The sequence below is a fragment of the Ovis canadensis genome, chromosome 22 (assembly GCF_042477335.2).
Source record: "Ovis canadensis isolate MfBH-ARS-UI-01 breed Bighorn chromosome 22, ARS-UI_OviCan_v2, whole genome shotgun sequence".
Classification (NCBI taxonomy): domain Eukaryota; kingdom Metazoa; phylum Chordata; class Mammalia; order Artiodactyla; family Bovidae; genus Ovis; species Ovis canadensis.
In genome coordinates, this window is record NC_091266.1 from 38705233 (window position 1) to 38728216 (window position 22984).

Here is a 22984-nt window from a genome sequence, read left to right on the forward strand (position 1 = left end):
CATCCACAATGTCTTTAGCTGAAAAGCAAAGCTGAACATTCACAGAGGCTGTTATCAGACGAAGGCAAGTGGCTTCTGCCTGCTGGCCGAGGCCCTGGGCGGGGTGGTGCCCTTTCAAACAGTTCCCTAAGTTGGTGGTAAAAGGACAAAAATATTTCACAGATTATCCACTGCTAGAGTCCAAGTTCCATATAGCTGTGTTCGCAAATCGCAGACCTCAAAGCAGGCATTTTGCCCCTCAGATAACATCCGTGCTGCACTATTCGGAGGGAAAAAACATTTTCACGTGTTAGAGCCATATTTGCAGCCGGATAGAAGGGGGATTTCTGGTCCCTTGTAATTCTGTTTTGCCTCCTTTTAAAGGCATTTGGGTAAGACAGACAACCCTATGGAGGCTGCAGGGAACAGCCAGCTCACAGTGGTTTAAAAACCCTCACCTTTTGTTTTGCAAGTCCTCACAGGTCTGTCCATAGCCACCCCAGGGCACCTTTTCATGTCTGGCCTTGTTAATGACTTTCACCCCAGACCGCCTTTGAAGCGGGCCATGCCTCAGCCTCATGGGCACAACTTGGTCCAGAAAGGCTGAGAACTGAGGGCCAGGGGCTGGAGCAACCCCTTCAGTCTGCTCACATGCCTTGGTGGGTTTGGAAAGGGCTGCCTCCTGTGATGTGAAAACCAGCTGGCCTGGGACCTATCAGCTACTGGACGGTCTCTTATTCATTCTCTGAAAACCCTGGAGGCCAGGCACCAGAACAGAGCTCGCTTGGGAAGCCAAGGGATGCTCTGGCCCACCTTCCCTTGTCTGAAGCTGGGGATTTCTTAAGGCTCAAGGAAACAAGCTCTTTTTGCAACACAGGGCAGGAGAAATCTCCTGCCATTCCTCTCTGATCAATCAACAGAGGACACATTTTGCTAGAGAGAGGCTGAGGGGACCAGGAGCTGGGGTGACTCTGGCTTCTCTGGGCAAGGCCCCCACAACCCTACCCACCCAAGTGCCTCCCGGCAGCAAGCCCTCTTCACCCTTGAGCAGCCCACACCACCAAGTTGCCAGCACTGTAAAAATTGATCTCTTCTGAAGATCGATCTGCCTGGCTTTTCTCAGTGGAGCAGGTTCGTGGTGAAGCTGCATTTATTTTTAAAATCTGATAGCAGCGGCCTATTGTGATCATTTAAACATAGAATTCTTTGAGCTTTAGAAATCCCTTCTATGGGACGGCCGTGGAGAAGGCAGCTAATCTCGGAGTCAGCTGCTCACTGCTCCATTGAACTGGAGAAAGCCTGTTTACGCTAGCCGGAGCCCTCCATGTGAGGGCTTTTTAAGGACCTTGTAATTTTTCTGGAATTAAACCTCCCACCTCTCCTTACATTCCAGATGTCATTACAGTCAAAAGTGGTAAGAATTTGCTTCCCTGTGTGGCTGGCTGGGGGGTTGGGGACGGGCTATGTTTCTGTGGTGACTTGTCTGCAAGAAAGGCTTTTTTTCCCCCCTTCCAAAGGGTGAGGATTACATAGTCTCTTACCTGCATGACAAGGTGGTTTAATCATCTGCTGTTTCTCACCTCCCCCTCCTCTCCCTGGCCCCTGCAGCTTCCCACCCAGACAGGCTGCAGCCCTGGTAATGGGTGATGGTAGAAATCACTGACCAGTGCGAGCAAACACTATCTTGGCTTCAAAACCACAGGGGAAAGTAAGGACAGGTCAGGAAATAAATGACCACAGCCTGTGGTCCTCTTCCTCTCTCCCCCACCGTTTTTTTTTTTTTTTTGAAAGAAAAAAGCCCACTGGAATTGTGTAAACTGCAATGCAATCTCTTGCTCATTTAAAAGATCTCATTTTCTAATCATGTGCTTTGAGACATTTAATACTATTTCAATGATGCAGAAGAAATAATATAATTCCTTTATTTGAAAAATGATACTGAACCTCAGAGATCAGTTAAATCTACGGCTGGAATGGGGATTCTTTTTAAATGATGTTGCTCCTTCTCTTCATACAGCTGTAGCTGTACACAGATGGAAAAACATTTGGTCAGAAAGCAGCAAATTAGTGTTTTTCAGGACAGAATTCAGCTCCCGCAGCTCCCGCATCTCCATTTGTTGAGATTTTACTTCTTCTTTGCGCTGACATTTTTGCAGACCCAGTTCATGCCGTCCTTTGAGGGAAAGGGGTAGAGAGGCAGTGTTAGTTTTAAGTAAGGCACCACACACTCCAGCCTTCGGGCGGAAAGAGAGAGGGTCCTGGGGCCTCCGTCCCCAACCACGGGCTCAATGGCACTTGCCTGCCCAGGGGCCCACCTGGGTGACCAGGGACAGTGACCTCCTAGGGAGGAGTGGGGAGGCCTCTAAGAGCTTGAAGGGAGATGGGAGGGGAAGTGTCAAGAGCCTGAACTTGAGATGGGTCCTCAGGAACTCCCTCTGAAAAAATAAACACATCTGCCTGGATCCCAGGCCTGATTGAGGAGCTATCAGGACAGATTCCAGCCATTTTTGGCTTTTTCTAAAAGCTGACCTTTGCTAGGGCATTAAATTCAATAATAAGCCACCCTTCTGGTGCCCCGGTGTGTTTACAGTGTGACAGTGTACACTTGGCCTAAATTAAATTTCTTTTTGGAAAAACAAACTGACTGCAGTGTGCGTTACTAGACACACACTGGGGCAATGTGTATTCATTTCTCTCTGTGCAGCACCAGGGAAGGTTTAAAGAGGCCTGGCCTAGTTCTTGCAGCTTTAAGCAGTACCAAGCAGAGGGACTGGGGAGAAGGTTCCCTTAAAGGCACAGTAACCTTGAACGTGTCCTCTCTTAGAAGGCTGGAGGAGGACAGAGGTAAAATCCACACAATGTCTACGTACAGCCACCTGGCAGGTGGCGTATCTTGTGGATGCCAGGCCCACCCATCCCTGAACTCTCACTCTTTCCCCAGAATCTCTGTGACCCCAAGAGTTGCGCGGAATTCTCAGAAGCCCAGAATAAAATCGAAGGAGGCTCCTGCAAGGCGCCCCCCTCTTTTTCCCCTGCTTCTGTCACACATGGACATCCCAGGGCATACATGACATTCAGAGCCCTGCATTTCCTGTGACCAGGGAGCTAGCCGTTGAACCTGAACAGCTGAGACAGCTTAAAGCAATAAATATCAGCTGACACCCTAGGCCATTCGGAGCATTAATCCCATAAACAATACATCACGGCAACACAACCAGCCGGCATCCTATCTCCTGGCTAATCTCACCATAACCTGAATTTACAGTGATTAAAACTCCGCCAGTTGCCATCAGAGCACTTGGTTGGGAGAAGCAGAATATCTGATGGCTGTCCCAGAGCAGACCTTTGGGGAGGCTGGCCATGGCCCTCTGCACAAAACCACACAAAGGTGGATAGCACCTGGCAGCAGCAGGGACCAGGGTGGGGAGGAGGCGAGGGGAGAGAAGGTGGACTCCAATTACAAGTGGGTCAGCTGCTTACTCTGAAAAGCTGAGGCCAATTTTAAGACCATTTTTATGAAAAGGACTAATTTAAAGAGAAGGATGTTTAATTTTAGGAGCTAATTGGTTTCCAGGAAAAAAAAAAAAGATCACCTGCCAGGAGACAAAAAAGATTTTACAAATAAAAGAGGGATGAATAAGATAACCATCTTCTCTTTGCCTTCAAAGGTGAATAGCTCAGCACTTACGTGGCACTTTCCATCTGTAGGAACCCGCACAAACACCATCAAAGGTGCGTACCTCAATATTTCCTGCTCTATAGAGACTTGCACTATTTTATCAAATCATCTTAGAGAAATCAAGAGCAGTGTTCCCACTGAATACTGTCTTCCCTCTTATTTTATGGCTGATTACAGAGGGGGCTGGGCGTCTTTTATTGTATGTAACTCAACATGAATGCACTCAAAGAGATAGGAAAAATATTTACTCAGCTGCAGGAACCCAAGGCAGAATGTGGAGGGTGAGGGGCAGATTTCTATTGGGTATCTGTTATGGAGGCAGAGGGGATTTAAATGGGGAGCCCTGCTGAGGGGCAGTGTCCTCCAGATGTGTGTGAGAGCTCCAGTCCTGCCAGCAGAGGGCGCTCAGAGGTCGGGCCCCACCAGCTGACCTGCTGGCAGAGGGCCAGCGGGCGGGGCACGTTCCATAGCTGCTGCCTGCAACTTGGAGTGTGGGAAGCTGGAAGACTTAACTCTGCTCTGGTTTGGAAAGGCTGTCCCATCTAAAGTGTTTGGAGGCTGGGGGTTTGTGCCTTTCCTGTTACTGCCCAGAGGAGAACCTGAACTGGAGCTGGGAGGTGTCAGGGAGGCAACAGTCAACAAGGATATTACCTCTAAGGTGCCCACTGGCAGGGAAAGATTCCTGAGGGGAGGGTCCATGCCAGACTGGCTTGGGGTGGTGTTTACAGAACTTCGCATGATGGCTGGCCTGCCTGCCTGCTAAGTCACTTCAGTCCTGTCCGACTCTTTGCGACCCTATGGACCATAGCCTGCCAGGCTCCTCTGTCCATGGGATTCTCCAGGCAAGAATACTGGAATGGGTTGCCATGGTCCTCCTCCAGGGGATCTTCCCAACCCAGTAGCAGACACTTAATTGATCTCTTTTAATTCCTGTAACAACCCTGTGAAGTAGGTACTTAGAGATGAGGAAATGGTGGCACAGAAGAATGCGTGGCAGAGGCGGGCTGTGAACCCAGGCAATCCAGCCCCAGCACCCACACTAGTGCACCGCTGACGGTTTCTCAATGACTGTGGGCAAGTGCCGGGGGAGGGGCTCTGCCTCAGGCTCAGGGAGAAGCTGAGCTTACCCTCAAGCTGGCAGAAGGTGCAACTGCGTTTTTTTCTTATGACTTTCAGCTGAACACAGGGGCATGAGATGGAACAGCCCCAGACAAGCACCCGGCGTGGCTCTACTGCAGCTCTGAAGGTGCCAGGAGCTGTTTCTGGCCACTCACCTCTCAAGATTCCTAGGTTGCCACGTACTGATACTTGTGGAATCCTACATTTTTATCTCGCAGCATGATCCCAGCATATTAACTCTCTGCAAGCCTGCCATCTCCAGCGGAATCTCTCTCTTTAAAGACAACATCATTGCAAGAGGAGGAACCTTAAATCAGCAGCCACATCACTCTGGCCTTAATTTAGCAAGGCTTTGATTTTCTTTTAAACAGACGACTGAGAAAAAGGTGATAGTCTACCTGAGGCAGGTTACTGCTCTGCTTCCAAAGAAGGACATGAACTCGTAGGTTTGTTTAAGGGCTGAACCTTTACTGTCAACTGGTTTGACCAAATTTCTGCAAACTGGATCTTCCTCACAGGGCTGACAATCTCATGGTATAGTCCTCCCTTTCTTCCTCCACTGCACCTCCCCCCGACCAACCTTGCTGAAAATGAATTTGAATTGATTGGCTTCAATTCAATACTAGAGACTAAGGAGAGACACTGAACCTCAAATACTGAGTTTTCTCTGGCCTCTTGCAGAGGAAATAACTTCTACCATGTCATGGGATTATTCCCTACTAACCACTGGGAAAAATGGAAGGTGGCCCCTAACCACATGGGTGGAAACCTGCTTGATCACAGATCTCTCCATTTCGGGATTAAAGGCGTGATGCCCTTTCTATGGGAAGAGTGCACCCCTCATACTCTGATCTCTCTGCAATGCATCTGTCACTGCTCAGTGGTAGGAAGGGAGCAGTGGCAGCCATGGTTGGGTGGGTCTGGTTGTTTAATGCCACGAGGACTACACCGTCACATCAGTAATTGCTCAGGCCCATGCTGAGCAATGCAGCCTATTCCTTTGTGCCACTGGGCCCCCAGGGTCAAGGAGCAGCTGGAGGCAGCATACATAAAATATTGCTTGCTATTAATACTTTTTCTGGTGACAAAAGGCACTGCCCCAGAGAGGTAGCAAAATTGCATGGCCCAAGTTTGCTTTCTTAGTCTACAGACAGGGTTGAAAATTTAAAAATAAACCTGAGGTCTGACTTGCAGATAAGGAGTTCCATACACCCTGGGAGTCAAAAATAACTGAACCAGGCCTAGAAAGAAGTTGTAAATGTTATTTTTAAAAAAATATTGAAATTCTGTTGGCATATTAAAAAAAAGGTTCCCTCAGATCAAGGAAAAAGAAACAAAGAACAAGAACCTGGGCTAGTGAATATTTAGGGTTCATCTGTGAAGCACTCTGAAGGCCAGCTCGCACGTCAGGACTCAGATGGCTAGAGGCCCTTTCTGTGAAGGTGAGAGCTCTGTGAGCCGGATTACGGCTCTGCTCAGAGAAGGAAGACAGGGCATGTGGGAGTGATGTGAAAAGAAGGTATGGACGTGAGGTGGGGGCATGCAGAGCGATACCCAGGAGAACCTTCTGCTAGCTTGAAGCTATTGGTGTAGGCAGATCTCTGTTATGACTAAGGTTAGAGCCCAGGTTGAAACTGCTGATCTCTGCTTTGAAAGGAAATTCTAAAGCAGTATAGTTTTAATTAAACACACACACACACACAATGTTCTGTGGAGGCAATGTCTCCAAACACCTGAAACTACCACTGCCAGGGAGAGGTGTGGTTTGGGATTCACATTCAGGTCTGCAGGTGGAAGAGGGACTGATTTCTCTACACCTTTCTCTGACTCTCAGCCAGATCCTTTGTTCACTATTTTCCAGACACCCAGGGAAAAGCAGAGAAGAGTCCCAGGGTTAGGTGTTGTTTACGAGAAGCCCTGGCAACCCTGGATGCAGATGGAGGCTGCCCCGTGTTTGCAAGGGGGTCTGCCGGAGGGGGCCGTGGCTTTTCCCTCCCGGACACAGTTCAGTTTCTCTTTGCCCTGCCTTCATCTGCTTGACATAACTAGGTCTCTCTGACCACTCCTCTGGATTACGGGGCTCTCCCTGACAGCGTTTCCAAGACTGATGCTCTCCTTCAGCTTTTAGTGCCCCTTACCTGCCTCTGCTCTCGACAGCTTCCCCTGAAAACCTGCTTTAATTACGTGATGGGCTGCCTCCTCATCACCATCAGTCAGGCAAACAAAGACCGTTTCCTAACTCTCTGCTGCTGCTGCTGCTGCTAAGTCGCTTCAGTCGTGTCCGACTCTGTGCGACCCCAGAGACAGCAGCCCACCAGGCTCCCCTGTCCCTGGGATTCTTCAGGCAAGAACACTGGAGTGGGTTGCCATTTCCTTCTCCAATGCATGAAAGTGGAAAGTGAAAGTGAAGTCTCTCAGTCCCGTCCGACTCTTTGTGACCCCATGGACTGCAGCCTACCAGGCTCCTCCATCCATAGAATTTTCCAGGCAAGAGTACTGGAGTGGGGTGCCATTGCCTTCTCCGTGCAACTCTCTAGAAGCCCGCAAAAGCCAATTTCCACATCTAGAGCCAGGGACTGCCTGTCCTCCTTATAACTACTGCACGTATTTGCCATCAGAATATCAGGTAGAACAAGAATCCAAAATCCATCTCAGGAATCACTAACTTCCACAATCTCGAATCATGTATTTAAGCTGCTTGGCTAAGGAGAAATGAGGTCCCTGCCCGAGCAGTCTCCTCACCTAGCAGATCTGTTCCCCCGACTCACCCACTCAAGGGTTATTTATCAGCACAGGACAGGTTTCGCAAATGCATTTGATCAGGCATACACTTAAACACAATGTAAAAAGATACTTGTTTTTAAATATCTGGAACAGTAACAGAAATTCCAGGTTTTTTTTTTTTTTGACTTCTGTATATTTTCTTTCAGGGTCATTAGCGCTGTGGTCCCAGTTGCTTGACCCCCATCACGACTGAGCATTTTGGTAGCTCTCCCCATTGCAGACCAGCTTTCAGGGGGGCCATGGGTGGGGAGGGTAGAATGGGAAGATGAGATAGGAAGTTAAGGAATTTTAAGTAACTTTTTCACAGAATCTCTGTCTGAAAGTAAAGTCTTTCATTTTTAGGAATACTTAAAGCCTTAATTAGTACGAGTCATTAAAAGGCCTGCTCTTGAACTAAGCAATACAGGGAAAAGAATTCTAGGTAACTCTTTTTCAAATGAAAAACAAGAAATTGGCTGAGTGGGCAAGAGCTTAGGTCAAAGGTATTACCTAAGAGGGACGTGGTCATCAGTGCCTCACAATGAATGTTGTTTCCACAGAAAATTCCACGACCTTTCTCCAGTCCCCAAAGGTTGCCATTAGAGGACAATAGACAGCAGATTCCCTTCTTAATTAACATTTTTATTAAATAACCCATTTCAAATAATGGTTAAATTCTCTAAATTTATATCATTCTATTAACCATAATCTAATCTCATTAACCTTGAAATCCCAGTCTTAACTACCCAATTCTATACACCATGGTACTATCTACTAAACTAATTAAGTGACCTTCAAACTATTTCTCCTCCATATCAGATCATTATTTTTCTTGCTCATGGTTCTTTGCTGGATCTCTCATGATCTCTCACTTCCTGTGAACACAGTTGCTGAAAGTCCCTGATCTGGGAAGAACTTTATAACAAAATCAAACCATACAGGACTGTCTGACTTGATTCCTGCCTGCCCCCACTCTCTGTCTGGTAGCTCAGGCCTCTTTCCCAGCCTGAAGATCCTGTGGCTTAAAGGGAACTCCCTTTCTATGGCAGTTGACCGCTGGGAGCAGGGAGTCCATTCTCAACTCTGCCTAGCCAGGGCGGGAGGGGTGTAGGGTGGGAAGACAATGACCACCGCGTCTTCCCACCTCCTCCGAGGAAGCCCTTGACCTGAATGCCGCTCCTCTAAAGACTGATTTGAGGGGACCCTAGTTCCTCCTTTTCATATCCCTAAGGCTGGCTGAAGAAACAAGAGCCTCGCTGCTAATTCCAGCTTTGGTTTTTCTTCCTTTTGACACTCTGGACAAGTGAAAAAAGATCACACCGCTGTCAATTCCCACTTTCTTAGGAGAATGCATACAAAATGCATTTCTTTTCTTAACCTCCACCTTTAGAATCCCCAAACTCAAGATCCTCTCCTTTCTATATTTGGGCTCTAAACAATTTTAGAGGGGCATAGTCCTCTTGCTGAAGTGGTCTGTACAAACACAAGAAAGCTGTTTCTTTTCCTGGGCCTTACCCTCACCAAAATAACCCTAGGCCCCATGAGCGCCATCTTATGCACAACTGAGAGAAATACTTTAGGTAAAACTTGATTTTTGTTTAAAAGTGAAAAGCTAAATAAAATGATCAGAATTTACCTATTCAAAAACATCCTGGGTTGTAACAGACTTGTTGGACCAACTTGTAAATTAAGCTGAAAAGTGACCAGTTAATTCAAAACCTGATAGATACATACAACCATATATGTGACTGTAATTTTATAGAGGAGACCTGAGAAGAATAAAACTATCAATGATCATTTCATTGCTGAGTGGGATTAGAGGAAATTAAAGAACTTTTTAGTTTTTAATTTTATGTAGTACTTTGATATGATTAACAATGAGAATATATTGCTTTCCATATTTTTGAACACACTGTGGGGCTTGTGGGATCTTAGTTCCCTGCTCAGGGATCAAACCTGGGCCCCCTATACAGAGTCCTAACCACTGGACCACCAAGGAATTCCCAAGGATATATTGCTTTATAACCACAATCTAGTAAAGAAGAAAGGAAATAGATGAGACTTAACACTTGCTCCCTCCCCAAACCTAAAATCTCACAGAGACTCACAGAGCCTCACAGAGCTCCAGCTTCCCTTTTGGGGACATAGCTGAAACAACCTCTGGCTACATCACACACACCTACACACACACACACACACACACACACACACACCCCCACCCACCAAGAGCTTCTGACATACACACACCAAGAGCTTCTGACACATACACACACACACACACACACCAAGAGCTTCTGACACACACACACACACACACACACACACACAGCAAGAGCTTCTGAGAGCAGGGATGGAAGGGTTTGGAGCAGGGGCGCTTGTCTTGCGCTAACTGGTCTGCCCTCAGACCCAGCGGCAAAGCACAGAAGGGTCCCCGGCAGTCTATGTAACACAAAGGGGAAAAAACAGGCAGCGCACAGATGGAACAAGTGAGATAACTCTAAGTGAAGTGAAGTGAAATCGCTCAGTCGTGTCCGACTCTTTGCGACCCCGTGGACATAGCCCACCAGGCTCCTCCGTCCATGGGATTCTCCAGGCAAGAATACTGGAGTGGGTTGCCATTTCCTTCTCCAGGGGATAACTCTAGGAAGTGATTATTTGCTGGAGATAAAAGCGATCAAATTTGTCAAATATCTGCAGGGAAAGGGAAGAAGAGTGTTAGGAGGGAAATGGAAAGAGGCTGCCAGACAATGATGGAGAACCAAACCCAACACACCAAGATTACAGAAAAGCAAACTGGCCACACTACCAGAGACACGTGCCCTACGGCAATGCGGGGAGACGCCATCTCTCTAGACACTGTTGCTCCCTCACAGCACCCTGGAGCGGTACTGTCCCGTTATCACGGCACTGCGTCACCACCCTGGCAGGTATACCAGATGTTGAAAATGGGGCATATGGGGCGTGCTGGGGGCTTCAGAATCAAGAAGTAGTCCTAGAGGGCTGACTCAAGGGTTGGCTGGCTTGAGGTTGCTTGGTAGGACACATGGGAGCTGCAACGGTTGATCATTCTTTGAGGATACTGCCTCTCTGGTGTCTGGGTTACCATCGTGTTCTGTCCCAAATTAATATCAAATGAAGGGGAGCCTGCTCTTCCAGTACACAGTTCCTCGGTGTAAAGCGTAAGGCTTTTAGGCGGCAGAAGTCTCGCTGTGGGATGCCAACCCAAAGCAGCAGGAAATAGATACCAACCCTGAGGGCAGTGGAGACAGCCAACAGAAAAAAACAAAACACTTCTAGGATAACTAGTGTGTGACTGATGGCTCTGCTACCTTGAGAGTGCCAGGTAACAGAGCATTGGTGTTGGCATCCATAATACCAGATGCAACACAAAACCCTCAGCCCAGTCATCAGAGAATCCCAGAGTTGGGAAAGCAGTTTCGAAATCTTCTGTTCCGACCTCCTCCCCAATGGGGCAGCTTGTTGCTTGTGTGGGGTGGTTTATCTCTGGCTTTCCTGGACCAGTTAATGATATCAGATTGGTTGCTAAGTAGGAAAGAATCAGACGCCTCCAGGCCCTCCACATCCTGGAATGGTTCATCTGCCCATCAAAGGCTATTTGTTTTACATCTTTTTCTATCTAGATCCGCGCAACCAATGAGACAGGCTACCTGGGTTGCCAGGTGACCGAGCCCTCCAGTAACCTCACCTGAACGCCCTCTCCCGTGAGAGCTGAGCAGGACTGGATCTGCCAGAACCGGTCGCGGATGGTGTGCAGGTTCAGTCCTTCTGCAATTTCAGAGGCAGGGGCTGCTGTGAGCAGATCCTGCTTGTTAGCAAAGATGAGCACGGGCACGCAACTTAGCTTTTCCTCCTCCAGTAATTCAGCTAGTTCCTGGATCATTTGGGGAATAGATGGGGGGGGGGGGAGGAAATCTATGATATTTAACCATGCACTTTGAATTGAAACTAAATAAAAGTTAAGCTGATCAATTAGCAACTTTCAAGGGCAGTGGTTCTCAAACTTGAGCATGTGGAAGAATCCCCTGGCAGATTTCTGGGCCCAACCCAAAGATGCTGACTTTGGAAAGTCTAGGCCAGGGCCCAGGAATCTACATATGCTCCTACTAATAAGGTAGTTCTGTTATAGGGGGATTCATAAATCATACTTAGAGAGACTCAAGGGAGAACAAAAGTTGTGGTTAGACATTTAAAACTTACCCAAGGTTATTATATGCAAATAACTTTCAATGCATATATATATACACATATACATACGTATATATGTACAGATACATATATATTTTTTAAAACTTGAATAAAAATGACAGTCGATTTAGAGACTATAATTCTGGTTCATCAATCTCTATCTCCAAAACATGCATGCATGTGCATTACATTTCCTCAAATCCACATCCTAAAGTAACTGCATTAGTCTATCTGACAAGGTCTCTGAGTTTTAGGTGATTGTTTGGGATCTAAACTGTATGTTAATTCTGTCTGCAACAAGTCCGGGAGAAGGTATATACTTACTAAAAGCCAGGACCCATCCCTTCCTCCCTCGACCCACACTTTAGCCACTTAAAACACTGGAGCTGTCAGAGAGAACTGGATGGTTTGACGGGCAGATCTCTGTCTGACACCTTTCAGCCCCAAGTTCATGTGTAGCGTTGGTTCACATGAGTGATGGTCCAGAAATCATCAAGGTATGGAAGGGAGAAGGGCTGTCTCCAGGCGAGTTCTCAAACTAATTTCCAGGGAAAAGGAACCTAAACATGGGGACTCTGCTACCTTTGGAAGGCCACGTGTGGTAGTTTAGGTCAATGGCCAAGGGCTCTACTAAAAAGTAAAAATATAAGTACGCTTCCACAAAGACGTCCATGCTATTGCTCACTTAGTAGTCAGCCTGGGTAAAATGGTCTATATCCATTGTGTCTCTATGTAAAATTGCATTTGCTAATCGTATCATGTAATCACACTGACATGCACCCTGCACTAGAAGCAATATTCAAAGTATACCTATCTCTTGGCTTGGAAAGAAGAGCAGCTTAGTCTTGGCTTGCATATTTCTTCCCATACCTTCTAATTTATCCAAGTTACCCTCAGATCAATTAAGTTGGTATTGAAAAAAATGCACATAGAAATGGTAGGTGAACTGTCCTTTGGGTTCACTTCTCTGTGGCCTGGGAAGAAACCTGGAGAGCTTTTGGGCATGGTGTTAAGTTCCATTTGCTTATATCTTGTTTATTTAATTTGATTAAAACTAAAAGCCTTTAAATGAAAAATTGTTTAAAGAATTCTCAACTAATTTCTTTTTAGGCAAGTGGTATTTTGCCTGCTTGCCAGAATGACTGTCTTGTTTAAACTGCAAAGGTTAAACAAAAAATACTTTTCCTCACTCTTATACATTTACAAAGTCAATTAATGAATACCCAGTTGTTTGGGAAATATCTCAACAGAACAATTATTTACCTGACCTGTCTCTTCAAATCTTTTTCTGTCTGCGCTGTCAATTACATATATCTGTAAAGTGAAAGAAGAAGGTTATTTCAATGAGCAGATATGGAAAAAAGACAGGGCAGTTTCTAGCGAAGGAGCAGATGATTCCTCATCGGCAGAGTTCATGTTAGCACAGCATACAGAAGCTGAGCTGGTCACTCGTGTCAACAGTGGACACAAAATAAACTGATTAATTAATTAAGATGCCCAGAAGATACCTCCGGCAAGGCTCCAAAGTAAGAAGTAAGGGGAGCCAAGCAGGATAAAAATAGCTACATTTAATGGGAATTCACTAAGCATTCTTTATCCTAGATTTACTTTATTAATCCTCATTATCACTCCATGAGATATGTTTCATTTAATATCTATTTTTATTTATTTGTATATGCCAGGTCTACTTGTATTGTGAAATGCAGCATCTTTAGTTGCAACATGCAAACTCTTAGTTGCAGCATTTGGGATCTAGTTCCTCGACTAGGGAATGAACCTGAGGCCCCTGCATTGGGAGTGTGGAGTCTTAATTACTCAGCCAACCAGGGAAGTCCCTAGATTTCATTTTTATCCCATTTTATATGTAAATAAACGCAAGCCCAAAGAAGTTAAGTAACTTGGCCCAAGTCACATCTAGTACATGACAAAAAGGAGATTCAAACTCAAGCATACGTGACAGTAAAGTACCCAGTTTTTAAAAAAATTATTTATTTGGTTGTGCCGCATCTTAGTTTCGGAATTTTTAGTTGCAGCATGTGCAACATTTAGTTGCAGCATGCAAACTCTTAGTGGCAGCATGTGGGATCTAGCTCCCTGACCAGGGATCAAACCCTGGGCCCCTTGCGTAGGGAGCACAGGGTCTTTCAACTGGACCACCAGGGAAGTCCCCTCAGTTGTTCTCAAACACTCTGCTGTTCTGTGTCCCAAAAAGGAAGGGACAGTGCTTGGAGGCATTTACGAATCCTGTAGTGCTCGAACGTCGTCCTTCTGGAAGTGCCATTTTAATTATGAGCTGTAAGCTGTCTTCAGGTTCCAGTGATGTCCCTCCCATTCCCACCTTCAGAGGCTGGGAGGTTCAGATCAAATACTGGAAACAGCAGGTATAGAGGCTTTGCCAAAGTAAGAGAAGTTTTGAGATTTACTGTAAATCACAAATCCCAAGCTTTCTCGCCCATCACTGTATTTTATTTATTGCATAAATAATATCAATATAACAATAAGGGAAATTAGGTAAGACCAAAAAAGAAAGAAAAATTACCTATAGTTACAGAACCCAAGAACATTCATTATTTTAATTTCCTATGAAAGTTCCCTTCTAATTCTTCTTCATATGGAAATTTAAGAAGAAAATTAGGTATATAATTTTGTAGTCCTTTTTTAAATCAGAGTATTAAATGTTCTCCCAGTTGCTAATCTTAAAAGTTATCAAAATTTCAAACTCTCTTTAAGGAAGTTAGAATTGTTATTAAACTAAAGGCATAATGGAAACATCCTTTTTAAATAACATATTCATTTAAAAACACAATGAAAAACAATCTTCAGCTCCCACCTTTACGAGGCTTATAATTCTGTGCTACTCTGAAAACTTGCACTCTCTTAAAAGAAAAAAAAAAATTAAAATTCCTTTGCTTAAGTTATTGTTGTTTAGTCTCTAAGTCCTGTCCGACTCTTTGCAACCCCATGGACTGTAGCCTGCCAGGCCGCACTCTCATTTCGAGTCGCTAGTGTTAAACATTATGCCAGGGACCAGGTTCAGCCTTTTCTCTGAAGACTACCCTATGTTTTCACTTGTGTTTCCTTCATGGAGAATTACAGGAAGAGGAAGGATGGATGTGTTTGGTCTCAGTACTTATTTGTAGTCTTATTATTGTTATTGTTAATATTATTCTGACTCAATGTCAGTGCATACCACGGAGATACAAAATTTGATACTGTGTGATAATTCACTTTGCAGAACATGCTGGTAGCTTATTTCTCCACTGGTGTGTCTCATATTTTCAAAGTAGCACACACAGTATAAACACAGATGTAGAAAGAAGGAATGCAATGGGAGGGTGAACCTCAATACAAAAGATCTGATGAGAACTACTTGGGAGTCTAGAGTGGATTAAAAGGATATTCAGACAAGAGAAGGAGAAGATGATGTCTGGGAGGGGAGAAGGGTCAGGTGATGCCTGGGAGGGAGATCTGGGCTCAGATTACAAAGCAGGAAAACATGTGCTTGGGAGCAAAAAGTGTGAGCAAGAAGGTAACAGTAGAAGAGCCTGAGAATACAACTAAAGATACAGTTAATGGGAATTCACTGGTGTCTAGGGGTTAGGATTCAAGGCTTTTACTGCCTGGGCCTAGGTTCAATTTCTGGTCAGGGAACTAAGATCTCGCAAGCTGTGCGGTGAGGCCAAAAAAAAAAAAAAAAAGATACAGTCAGGTCCAGTATCTAACACTACACTTCCAAAGCAGGGGGTCTGGGTTCGATCCCTGGTCAGAGAACTAGATTCCACATGCTGCAACTAAGAGTTCGCATGCCAAAACTAAGACCTGATGCAGTCAAATAAATGCTGCTGCTATCGCTTCAGCCGTGTCCGACTCTGTGCGACCCCAGAGACGGCAGCCCACCAGGCTCCCCCGTCCCTGGGAATCTCCAGGCAAGAACACTGGAGTGGGGTGCCATTGCCTTCTCCGAGTCAAATAAATAAATAAACTTTAAAAAAAAAATTAATGTTTGATAAGATTAAAAACAGACAGATGGGAGAGAATAATCAGAAACCGAAAAGAGTTTTAACAGTAGACAAAGAAAAATGACCAGTCAAATACCATAGAATTCAGAGGCTTAAAGTCAATAAGAAGGAAGTTTTAATTATGTGCTAAATTACTTCTTGGGCTTCCCTGATAACTCAGTTGGTAAAGAATCCACCTGAAATACAAGAGAACCCAGTTCGATTCCTGGGTCGGCAAGTTCCCCTGGAGAAGGGAAAGGCTACCCATTCCAGTACTCTGGCCTGGAGAACGCCATGGACTGTATAGTTCATGGGGTTGCAAAGAGTCGGAAATGACTGAGCGACTTTCACTTTCAAATTACTATTTATTGCTTTGACATGAAATTTCACAAAAACATTTTCATTAAAAGATTCAAAAGGAGGATTTTCCTAAGCTGTACATAAATTCTCCCTATCATTTAGCATTTTTCTCACATAACTTTTATGAAATTTGAAAACTACCATACCATAATTCCAGGAGGAAGGCTATAAAACACTGCCCCATTTATTAAAAGGGCCAAGTGAAAAAGTCATAAGCACAAGCCGGTCTCTAATGATCCCACAAATCTATTTTTCTGTGGTGGCACATGCTTCTCCTAGTAACCCCCTCCCCAGCACTGTCTGGTTTCTTCATGGAAGTGTGTTTCTGGGCAATAGCTAAGGATAAGTGTTAGCTGTTCAGCTGTGTCTGATGCTTTGCGACCCTGTGGACAGAGGCTTCTCTGTTCCTGTGATTCTCCAAGCAAGAATACTGGAGTAGGTTGCCATTCCCTTTTCAGGGGATCTTCTCTGACCCAGGGATTGAATCCAGGTCTCCTGCAGGGAGATTCTTTACTGTCTGAGCCATCAGGGAAGCTCCCCGCTATGGTTATGAAGAGCCTCTTTTTCTTCCTTTCTTTTTTTCATTAATACCATAGGTATTAAAAAAAATAACATAGGTGTTAAGCTAGTCATGCTATATATATATATATTTAAATTTAATCCAAAAACAGATAATCAAAAAACACTCAGTATCAGAGAAAGTTAAATACAGTGCTTTTAATTGATCTTATAAAACACTATGGATCTTCAAAAACTGTCATAAACCTACTCCAAAACTTATAATCCATGGCACTCAGAATGAGAATGATGCTTTAAGCAAAGCCAATTCACACCTTCATTGGCAACGACTTTGACATTTTTATTTGGTTGAGGGAAGATCACCTAGAGGAAAAGATTTTCTTCTGGATGGAAGTTCAGCCAACTCTGCATTATCTGGAGACTGATTATCCAGTATGTGAATGGAGGGCTCTGTGTTTCTCCTCTTGCTTCTGGGCCTCCTCCCTCCTGCTGCCACCTTTTGGCCAAGTTATTGCTCCTAAGTATTTCTCCACCAGAGGGGTAGGCGGAGACAAGAAGAGATGACACTAAAAAGTGTGGCTTTTTATTGATAGCCTGAGCAAAAGTCTAAGAGGAGGCTGAACCTGACTGGCAAGGAATAATCTGTGGTTAATAATAATCTGTGGTTAATAATAATCTGGATAATCTGTGGTTTTCAGTTCTATGTGCTCTAGTAGTACTGACGCTCAAAGTGTGAGCATTGATATGACAGAGATAATACAAGAGACGGTTGTGGAGCTCTATTTCACTTGATGTCATTTGGATATGAAAACGATGACAAATTTTATAAACTATGTTGTGCTTAAACATAAGACTAATAATGTGCTTAAACATAAGACTAATAATGATAAAGTAAATGAAGTTTGGTAGTAATATTAACATATACCTTGAAAAAAAGTGATGTGCTTTTAACCTATCAAAAGGCTGTTATTTCCTGGCATGAGAGAAAGGGAAGGCATCCTATACCCTCCCTTCTGTCATACCTCAGGGTTAATTTCTTAGTCACTTCCCCCAAATTAATAAAGCTGAAGTCAGATGTTCTCAGTGTCATCATTCCTGAGAATAACTCTGTACTTTTAGGAGTTGCTCTGATTCTTTCAAACCTCCAGAGAAACATACAATGTTCGAAAGTGAGAGTTGGCACTCTTTCTGTAGGGGTCAGGTAGTAAATATTTTCGGCTTTGTGGCCCATATAACCTTTCACAACTATTGAACTTTGCTGTTGCAGTGCAAAAGCAACCACAAAAAGTGTGTAAAGAAAAAAAAAAATGGACATGGCTGTGTTCTAAGAACTTTATTTATGGGCACTGAAATTTGAACTTCATATCATTTTCAAGTGTCACGAAATCTTATTCTTTTGATTTTTTCCCCCAATAATTTAAAATGTGAAAACCATTCTTAGCTCACGAGCTATACAATAACAAGAGGCAGGCTGGATCACTTTGTTGACACCTGCTCTAAAGCAAGAATCTATTATGGCACTCTAGAAAGAATTGAAAAGAGTTAACCAGGCAACGAAATGTGTCAAGCCTCAACCCTGCTCTTCTAGGCAGCGTGGAGTCTAGGATAATAGGTCTTTTCAACCAACAGTGGAAGACTATTAAATACAAACAACCAATATAACCCATCACCACTGCCACTCCAAGCTGCTACAAAACGACCAGACAGGCTAAGAGTTACAGGGCCTTAGAATCTAACCCTGGGGACTCAGCTGCTCCTCAAGACTTGTTTAATCTCAAACGACACTGGAAAATAACAAAAGGTTTGACTCTGAATCCAAAATATTGTCGGATACTGGCAGTGTGGTATAGCTGGAGAAAGCTCCTGTAGGGTTATTCTGAACTGACTTTACGATAATTCCCAGATGCTCTCTCAGCTAATGGGGAGTGCAGAATACAGGATCATATCACAACTCCCTTGCAGTCTATCCTCAAGGTGTTAGAATAATTTAAAGTTACTCTGACCTAGAAGTTTCTGAGACCTTTTCATGGAGCCTTGCAGACATTAACGTCCTTATATAGAGCTCTTATTTGGACATTTCTTTCAAAGTACCTAATGGAGCAGGTGAACAGATAGAACTGTGATTTCTCTCAATCACCTGCTCTTCCCCTACTCTTGACTCAAAAAAGCAGAAGAGAATCTATAGCTTTTTCTTCCCTCCAGTTTTATTGTGATATGATTGGCATAGAGCACTCTTTAAGGTGTATGGTATAATGATTTGACTTGAATCTATAGCTTTTTTTAAACTAGCCTTATATCCTGCAAACTTGCTATAATCACTTAGTAGTTCCAGGAGTTTCCTTGTTGAGTTTTGGGATTTGAAAGACTGAATGTTTAGTTTTTCTAACATATAGTTTCGTATCACAATTTAAAGACTGATTTCTACATTTCAGGTATTTGTAAGTGAAATAATATGATGGCTTGTATTTGCTTTAAAATACTTAAAAAAATAAAGTGGTGGTAAGGGAGATGAAACAAAATTGTCAGACGTGAAATTAAGGGTTTCATTACATTACTTTTTTGACCTCTACATAAATTTGAAAATTTCTAAAATGATATTTCAAAGCCAGATACATTATTTGAGATTACAGAAGAAGTCTCTTTCTGTATTACAGGGAAAATTTTTCTTTTCCCCCCAACATTTCTCTTCTGTTTTCCTAGAAGGTATATAATACATTTTAGAAGAATAGTTGGCTGAATAGATGGATAAATGGATGGATGGATATGTCTCATCTTCTTCTTATCCATTTAAATCTTCAACTTGGCACCAGGAATATACTGGAACTTATCTTCACCACAGACCAGAAATATGATGAGCCTTTGTGATGCCCATAGTACCTCAACTGAGTTTACTGATTTGATGATAGTTCAATTTTACATTTTGGTATTATTTCCCATTTAAGAATTGTGATAAATAAATGAATTTACTACTTCTCATAAACCCTCTGTGAAGCAGATGCTCCATCCAGTTCACAGAATTAATAAGCCCCTGGACTTGACCACAATGATACAGAACCACAGAACCGGAGAGCTGAAAGGGAATTTAGAAGTTATAGACCTCCACATTCTACCTAATGTCAGAATCCATCTATAACGATAATCCATTTCATTTATTTGGTACTTTTCTAAGCATTGGGGATATAATAGTTGGGGAAAAAAAAAAAGGCAAAGTTCCTGTCTTCATGGAGCTTACATTCCAGTGGGGGAGAAAGGCAATATATAAAGATGTGCCTGAGGTGAGGGACCATGCCATGAGAATATCTAAGGAAAAAGAATTCTACCATTGGAAACAGTGATGACAAAGGCCTGGAGGTGGGAGCATGCCTGTCTTCTAGGAATGGCAAGGAGGCCAGTGTGGCTGTACCACGTGAGAGGGGAAGAGAAGCCAGCAGCTGGGTGGGCGCTTTGTGGGCCACTGCAAGAACTTTGGCTTCTCCTCTGAGCTGGGAAGCATGTGTTTTGATAGGATCACTACAGCTATGGTGTTGAGGAGAGACTTTGGGGAGGCGAGGCACAACTTAGGAAACTAGTTAGAATGAAACTGCAGCAACCATTGCGAGCTAGCAGTGGAGGTGGTGAGAAGTGGGCAGATTCCAGAAATGCTCTGAAGGTAGAACTGACAGGTTTGGCTGACAGAGCAGAGGCGGGAAGTGAGGAAAAGGGGCCCAGGATAAGTCCAATGTTTTGGGATGAATGGGACTGCCATTCACTGAGAAGACTGGAGGAGAAGCAGGTTTGGGAACAGGCGGATGAAGAGGGGAATTTGGCTTTCGATACACTGAGATTGAAGTGACTTACTAGCCACTGGTGTGCAGATGTCAAATAGTTAGCTGGCTGTATATGAAACTGAGTTGCGGGTTGGAGAGAACAGTTTGGGACTCAGCAGCACGTAGGTGGTGATTCACACCTTGGAAGTGGATGAGGTCACCTAAGCTGAGACTTAGAGAAGAAAAGCACAGGCCTGAACTTGGGCACTCCAACATTTGGAGGCTGGGAGATAAGGAAAAGACAGTGATGGAGACCGAGGAGGGGTAGCAGTGGGTGTCAGAGGATGAGATGGCTGGACAGCATCATCAATGAAATGGACATGAACTTGGGCAAACTCCAGGAGATGGTGAGGGACAGGGAGGCCTGGCGTGCTGCAGTCCATGGGGTCGAAAAGAGTCAGACACAACTGGGCAGCTGAACAACAACAAGAAGCCAGTGAGACAAGAGAAAAACCAAGACAGAATGGAATTCTGTAAGCCAAAGAAAGACAGTGCTTCAAGGACAGCATTCCAGCTCTGTTTCATGGGTTGACAGTTCAAGTGAGATAAGTAATGAAACCTGAACATGGGACTCGACACTAAGGATTCTCAGTGAGCCTGAATGGAGGGTTCCGGGTGCCTGCAGGGAGAGGAAGTGAAGACAGAGAGCACAGAAAACTCTTTGAAGGAGTTTGTTATAAAGAGAGGCTGAGGAATGGGACATTATCTAGAGGGGGGATGTACAGGAAGACGAGTTCTTTGTTTTAAACATGAGCAACTACAGGATGTGTGCACACTGATAGGAACGAGCTGGTAGAAAGAGACCTGTTAGGAAGCAGTCTTACAGAGGGAAGCTGTCTGAGATGCAAGGCGAGTTCTGTTGGCTCTGAAGATATCAATGTGTTTTGCAGCTTATTGTCCCTCATCATAATTAAATTCAAGCTTTCAGTCAGAGGTTAAAGGAAATATTATGCAACATTTTTCCTACCCAAGCTCACGAGAGGCCCTGGTTTTAGGGTATGACCATGAGAGTGAGTGGCTGAGGTGGGGTGGGTGACAAGCTCACTGGAGGGGAGCTGAAGGAGCTGAGACTGAAGTGTCGGATAAATCATACATAGTGAAATTTCCAAGAATCCTAAAACAGTAGTTCTAGAGAACTTGGCAGTGAGCAGGGAGCTCGACTCAGCCTCTGCCTGCGTGAATGCTGCCTGAGCTAGGAATCCCAGTGTGTGAGCAGCTTCTTCTACTTCTGGACAGTCACAATTATAGGAAACTTTGTCCTTATTCTGCGTTAAACCCTAACAATCCCCAAAGTGCTCCTTGCCCGGTCCTCTAGAACTAGTCACAATGAAACTAACTGGAAACAGTTCTAAGCACTTTCTCTTCCAGGAAGGACATCTTCAGGTCTTTCAACCATTTCTCATACATCCTGGTTTCTCGGACCTTCACTGTCTTGATTGCTCTCTTTGGGATATACCTGACTTACTGATTTTCTTGGAGTGACAGAGTCAGTGGCTCACTCCTCTGACTTTTCTGTGTTCCAATCACTATGGTAATTAGTAAATACTTTTATTTGCCAGCGTGGGTGTGGGCACTACACTGTTACCGAGCGACAACAAAATATCTTACACAAAGCTCCACAATCTGTCTGCTAGCCCTAAATTCATTGTGGCAGACAGCAATGTTGTGGCGATGGAATTATTGACAGGATAGATCATCACAGGGTAAATGTTAGTAGGACAGGGCAGAAGAGATTATGAACTGATGAATCTGAAGGAGTACTTACAAGAATATCAGTGTTTTCAAAATAATTCCTCCAGTATGGTCTGATTTTCCTCTGTCCGCCAATGTCCCAGACATTCAGTTTAAAACCTTGTGATTGTACACTTTTGATGTTAAAACCCTGAAACAAAAACACCAAGTTTTTTCAAAATGGAGGGGGTATATGTATACCTATGGTTGCTTCATGTTGCGGTTTGACAGAAAACAACAAAATTCTGTAAAGCAATTATCCTTCAATTAAAAAAAACACACACCAAGTTTTACTAGACTTTGAGATCACATTTCTGACAAAGGTACATTTACCAGCTATGTTATTTATTAATTCTGAGATACTCTGCAGGATAAGAAACAGATGATATTGAAAACAGTTTGCTCTGATAGGGAAGAAAAATGTATTTACACATGTTCCCATCACTCGGGGCGGAGTCGGTGCTCATGACATCATGCTGAGTGCACACACACGTGCCACTACTGAGAATGAGAATTACTCAGATGATCAACACAAACCACCTTCAATCCCCATCAGTCCTCAAGACGGTAACATTTAACAGGATATTACATGTAACTAACAAACAAAGACGAATCTGCAGGCTCAACAGAACAGAACAAATGCGAAATTTAAAAAGAGTCAAGAGCTACACCCTGGAAGACTGGATTCTTCAAGAACAATCCAAAATGAAAGAAAATTCTCTCATATGAACTGATCAGGAAAAGGAAAGAGCTGAACTCAGGACACAGAGGGGGAGGCTGGTTTGTAACTGGAGTAGTAGCCCTCGTGCGGGTGGTGATGAGCA

The 22984-nt window shown here is 44.0% G+C and overlaps 1 protein-coding gene and 1 long non-coding RNA gene across 2 annotated transcripts in view; one reads left to right on the plus strand and one right to left on the minus strand.

The window, feature by feature from the left end:
• LOC138427513 (uncharacterized) lies at positions 1-5606 on the plus strand. Its single transcript, XR_011252039.1, has 2 exons — positions 1-3711; positions 4835-5606. It is a non-coding gene; the product is annotated as an uncharacterized lncRNA (long non-coding RNA).
• The window catches only part of ARL3 (ARF like GTPase 3), a 30376-nt gene continuing 9268 nt past the window's right edge, over positions 1877-22984 (minus strand). The window contains exons 3-6 of the mRNA XM_069566967.1: positions 22195-22311; positions 13010-13060; positions 11247-11432; positions 1877-2152 (exon numbers count right to left, since the gene is read on the minus strand). Coding sequence (XP_069423068.1) covers positions 2105-2152; positions 11247-11432; positions 13010-13060; positions 22195-22311 — 402 coding nt within the window. The 3' untranslated portion in view covers positions 1877-2104. The remainder of the gene's footprint in view (positions 2153-11246; positions 11433-13009; positions 13061-22194; positions 22312-22984) is intronic.